The sequence below is a fragment of the Oryx dammah genome, unplaced genomic scaffold (assembly GCF_014754425.2).
Source record: "Oryx dammah isolate SB20612 unplaced genomic scaffold, SCBI_Odam_1.1 HiC_scaffold_1, whole genome shotgun sequence".
In the NCBI taxonomy this organism is placed as follows: domain Eukaryota; kingdom Metazoa; phylum Chordata; class Mammalia; order Artiodactyla; family Bovidae; genus Oryx; species Oryx dammah.
The window spans coordinates 74,087,285-74,091,509 of NW_024070185.1; the positions used below are offsets into that span (position 1 = coordinate 74,087,285).

General features: G+C 43.6%; 1 protein-coding gene across 1 annotated transcript; it reads left to right on the top strand.

Annotated features, from left to right (window-relative positions):
• Positions 1-873: 873 nt before the first annotated feature.
• On the top strand, positions 874-1,356 carry LOC120866321 (cytochrome c oxidase subunit NDUFA4-like). Its single transcript, XM_040243989.1, has one exon. The coding sequence runs from the start codon at positions 940-942 to the stop codon at positions 1,186-1,188; it is 249 nt and encodes an 82-aa protein (XP_040099923.1). The 5' UTR covers positions 874-939; the 3' UTR covers positions 1,189-1,356.
• Positions 1,357-4,225: the final 2,869 nt, after the last annotated feature.

The window sequence follows — 4,225 nt, forward strand, 5'->3', positions numbered from 1 at the left end:
GGGATTGAATCCATGTCTCCTGCACTGGCAAGTAGATTCTTTCCCACTGAGCCACCAGCAAAGCCTGGGAGAGGTGTATCTTAAATGACACTACTAGCAAATACAGATGAACAAGGGAATTTTAAAAAAATCATTAAAACTCTGCTGCCAAAATTCCAAAGGGGGTAATAGAAAGACCCATGAGCTTCCCAGGTGGCTTTAGCAATAAACAATCCGCCTGCCAATGCAAGAGATAAAAGAGACACGAGTTCTACCCTTGGGTTAGGAAGATCCCCGGGAGTAGGGAACAGTAACCCACTCCAGTATTCTTGCCTGGAAAATTCTGTGGACAGAGGAGCCTAGCGGGCTACAGTCCATGGGGCCACCAAGAGTCAGACATGACGAGCAACTGAGCACACACACCAAGAGATCCACTAGTGATAGTCTAGTGATAACATTTCAGATTTTTCCTATACTTAAATCTAGATATGTATGAATTTTATAAGAGATGGAAGCTGGTTTATAACTTTCTTAGTTAATAATATAGCCTATGTTTTGATTATTCTATGTCATTGCATATAGGTTTACCTGTTATGTACCATTTAAAACACTTTTTATTATAAAAAATCCCCAATATTACATAATTAGAAAGACTAGCATAATAAGGCCCCATAAACCCATCTGACAGCTTCAACGATTATCAGCATAGCTCTTTAAAATAATCTAACCCTCTGAATTATTATTAATTAATTAATTTAGCCACACCTCGAGGATAGGAGATCTGTTTCCCAGCCATTGATATAACCTGTGCCCTCTGCTGTGGAAGTGCAGATTCTTAACCACTAGACCAGTGGGGAAGATTCCCTTAGGATTATTTTAAAACAAATCCTTGAGTGCTTAATCTCCGGCCTTTCGGTTTAGTTTTTCTCTCGGTTTGGACCCGAGGCCACTGTCGAAACCATGCTCCGCCAGATCATCGGTCAGGCCAAGAAGCATCCTAGTTTGATCCCGCTCTTCATATTTATTGGAGCAGGAGGGACTGGAGCAGCACTGTATGTCGCACGCCTGGCGTTGTTCAATCCCGATGTCAGTTGGGACAGAAAGAATAACCCAGAACCCTGGAACAAACTAGGTCCTAATGATCAACACAAGTTCTACTCTGTGAATGTAGATTACAGCAAACTGAAGAAAGAAGGTCCAGACTTCTAAATGAAATATTTCACTATAAAGCTGATTAGAATGAAGGTCTTCCAGAAGCCATCCGCACAATTTTCCACTTAACCAGGAAATATTTCCCCTCTAAATGCACGAAATCATGTTGGTGTATTGTGTTGGGGTTTACACTGATGAATAAATAGTCTGAAACTTGAAAAAAAATAAACCAAAACAAAATAAATAAATAAATAAATAAAACAAATCCTTGACATCATGTTACTTCCTCTATAAATAAAATATCTCTAAGAGGTAAGATTAAAAGAAAATGTAATTATTAAAAAAAAGTCCATACTCACGATATCATTATTATACCTAGAAAAAGTAATAGTAATTCTTTACTATTATCTAATATCCAGTCAGTGTTAAGTTTTCCCTAATTATCAGTGTGTTTTTTTTTTTTTTTTAGTGGCATTTTTTTTTCTTGGCTGTGCCCCTGGCTTGTGGGGACTGAACCCTGCCGGCAATGAAAGTACTGAGACATAACCACTGGTGCATGCATGCTAAGTCACTTCAGTCATGTCTGACTCTTTGCAACTCTATGAACTATAGATTGACAGGCTCTTCTGTCCATGGGATTCTCCAGGCAAGAATACTGGAGTGGGTTGCCATGCCCTCCTCCAGGGGATCTTCCCCACCCAGGGATTGAGCTCGCTGCATTGGCAAGTAGGTTCTTTACCATTAGCGCCACCTGGGAAGCCCCTAACCACTGGACTGCCAGGGAATTCTCTCCCTGATTATCTTTCTCAGTTGCATTGTTTTGAATTAGGATATAAACACCCTTATGCATTACATTGCTTCCTATGCCTGTCTCAAGTCTCCCTTACTATATAATAGTTCTCTCTTTTCATGCTATTTGTTTATTGAAAAAAGTAGAACATTTTCCTTAGGTTCTGCATTTGGTTGTTTGCATCCCTGCTATACCATTGATATGTTCTTCTAGCCACTGGATTTTCTGAAAACTTAAAGATCTAAAAGCTTGCTCAGATCAAGTTTGATTTTCTGGCAAGAGTAGTTCTTAAGCAATCCTGTTAATTTCCTATTGCAACCCATCAGGAGGAACACAGAATGTGGTGGTCTTTCTCTGTAGGAAGATTAACCAAGAATATTTAACATTTTTATTTAGAACTTCCCTGGTGGTCCAGCAGTGAACACTCTGTGCTCCCAATACAGGGGCCCTGGGTGTTGCAACCTAAACCCAGGGCAGCCAAATAAATATATAATTTTTTTAATTTAAAATTTTAATTCTTTCCTTATTAATGGGCTTCCCAGGTGACGCAGTGATAAAGAATCCACCTGCCAATGCAGGAGACGTAAGAATCGCTGGTTAGATCCCTGGGCTGGGAAGATCCCCTGGAAAAGGAAATGGCAACCCACTCCGCTATTCTTGCCCGGTTTCCTCTATGTGCCCTCTGATGGATGAGGCTTATGCAAGCTTCCTGATGGGAGGGACTGACTGTGGGGAAAACTGGGTCTTGCTCTGGTGGGCAGGGCTGTGCTCAGTAAAACTTTAATCCAGTTGTCTACTGATGAGGGGGTGGGGGCTGTGCTCCCACCCTGTTAGCTACTTGGCATGAGGCGACCCAGTCCTGGAGTCTACTGCTTCTAGAGTGAGTGAAGTGAAGGTTGTGTCCCACTCTTTGTGACCCCATGGACTATACAGTCCATGGAATTCTCCAGGCCAGAATACTGGAGCGGGTGGCCTTTCCCTTCTCCAGGACATCTTCCCAACCCAGGTCTCCCGCATTGAAGGCAAATTCTTTACCAGCTGAGCCACAAGGGAAGCCCATACTGGCTCTATGGGAGGGCTATTGATGACCTCCAAGAGGACCTACCAGAGATGTAGCTCCCAGGACTGCTGCTGCCAGTGCCCCCGTCCCTGTGGTGGGCCATTGCCAACCCATGCCTCTGCAGGAAGACCCTCACACACTCACAGGTAGGTCTGGCTCAGTTCCCTGTGTGGTCACTTTTCCTTTCCGCTTGGTCTTGGTGTGTACAAGATTTGGTCTGTGCCCAACTAAGAGTGGACTCTGTTTCCCCCAGTCCCGTGGAAGTCCTGTAATCAAATCCCACTGGCCTTCAAAGTCAGATTCCCCGGGGATATCCAGTTCCTTGTCCAGATCCCCAGGCTGAGGAGCCTGATGTAGGGCCTAGAACCGTCACAACAGTGGGAAAACTTCCTTGGTATTATTATTCTCCAGTTTGTGGGTTGCCCACCTGACAGGTATAGGATTTGATTTTATCATGATTGTGCCCTTCCTACTGTTCTGCTGCAGCTTCTTTTTTGTCCTTGGATTTGGGGTATCTTTTCTTGGTGGGTTCCCTGTCAATGGTTGTTCAACAGCTGGTTGCAATTTTGGTGCTCTGGCAGGAGAAGGTGAGCGAATGTTCTTCTACTCCACCATCTTGAATCATGCTCCTCCCTCCACTATTCTTGTCTGGGAAATCCCACGGGTTGAGCAGCCTGGCGAGGCTACAGCCTGACTGAGCCTGAGCATGAACTTCCAGTTGTTTGTTTTGTCTTTTTGCTAATTAATCCTATGGACTTCCCTAGTAGTCCAGTGATTAGAAATCTGCCTGCTAATGCAGAGGACATGGGTTTGATCCCTGGTCCAGGAAGATCCTACATGCCTCAGAGCAACTAAGCGTGGGCCACAACTACCAAAGCCTGTATGCCCTAGAGCACGTGCTCTGTAACAAGAGATGTCACTGCAATGAGAAGACCACGCACCGTAACCAGAGAGTAGCCCCTGCTCTCAGCAACAAGAGGAAGCCTGTGTGCAGCAACCAAGACCCAGTGCAGCCAAAAATAATAAATAGATAAAAAATACTGATAAGTTGAGAAAACATATTAAAAAGAAATAATGCCCAACAACCATTTTTATACATCTGTCTTCGCATACTTGTCTAGAATATTTCCTAAAATTTCTAGAAGTCTGGGTCAATGGAGGCAATCAATAATTTTTGTTGTGGGTTTTTTGTTTTGGCCGCACTGTGCGGCATGTGAGATCTTATTTCCCAGACCAAGGATCGA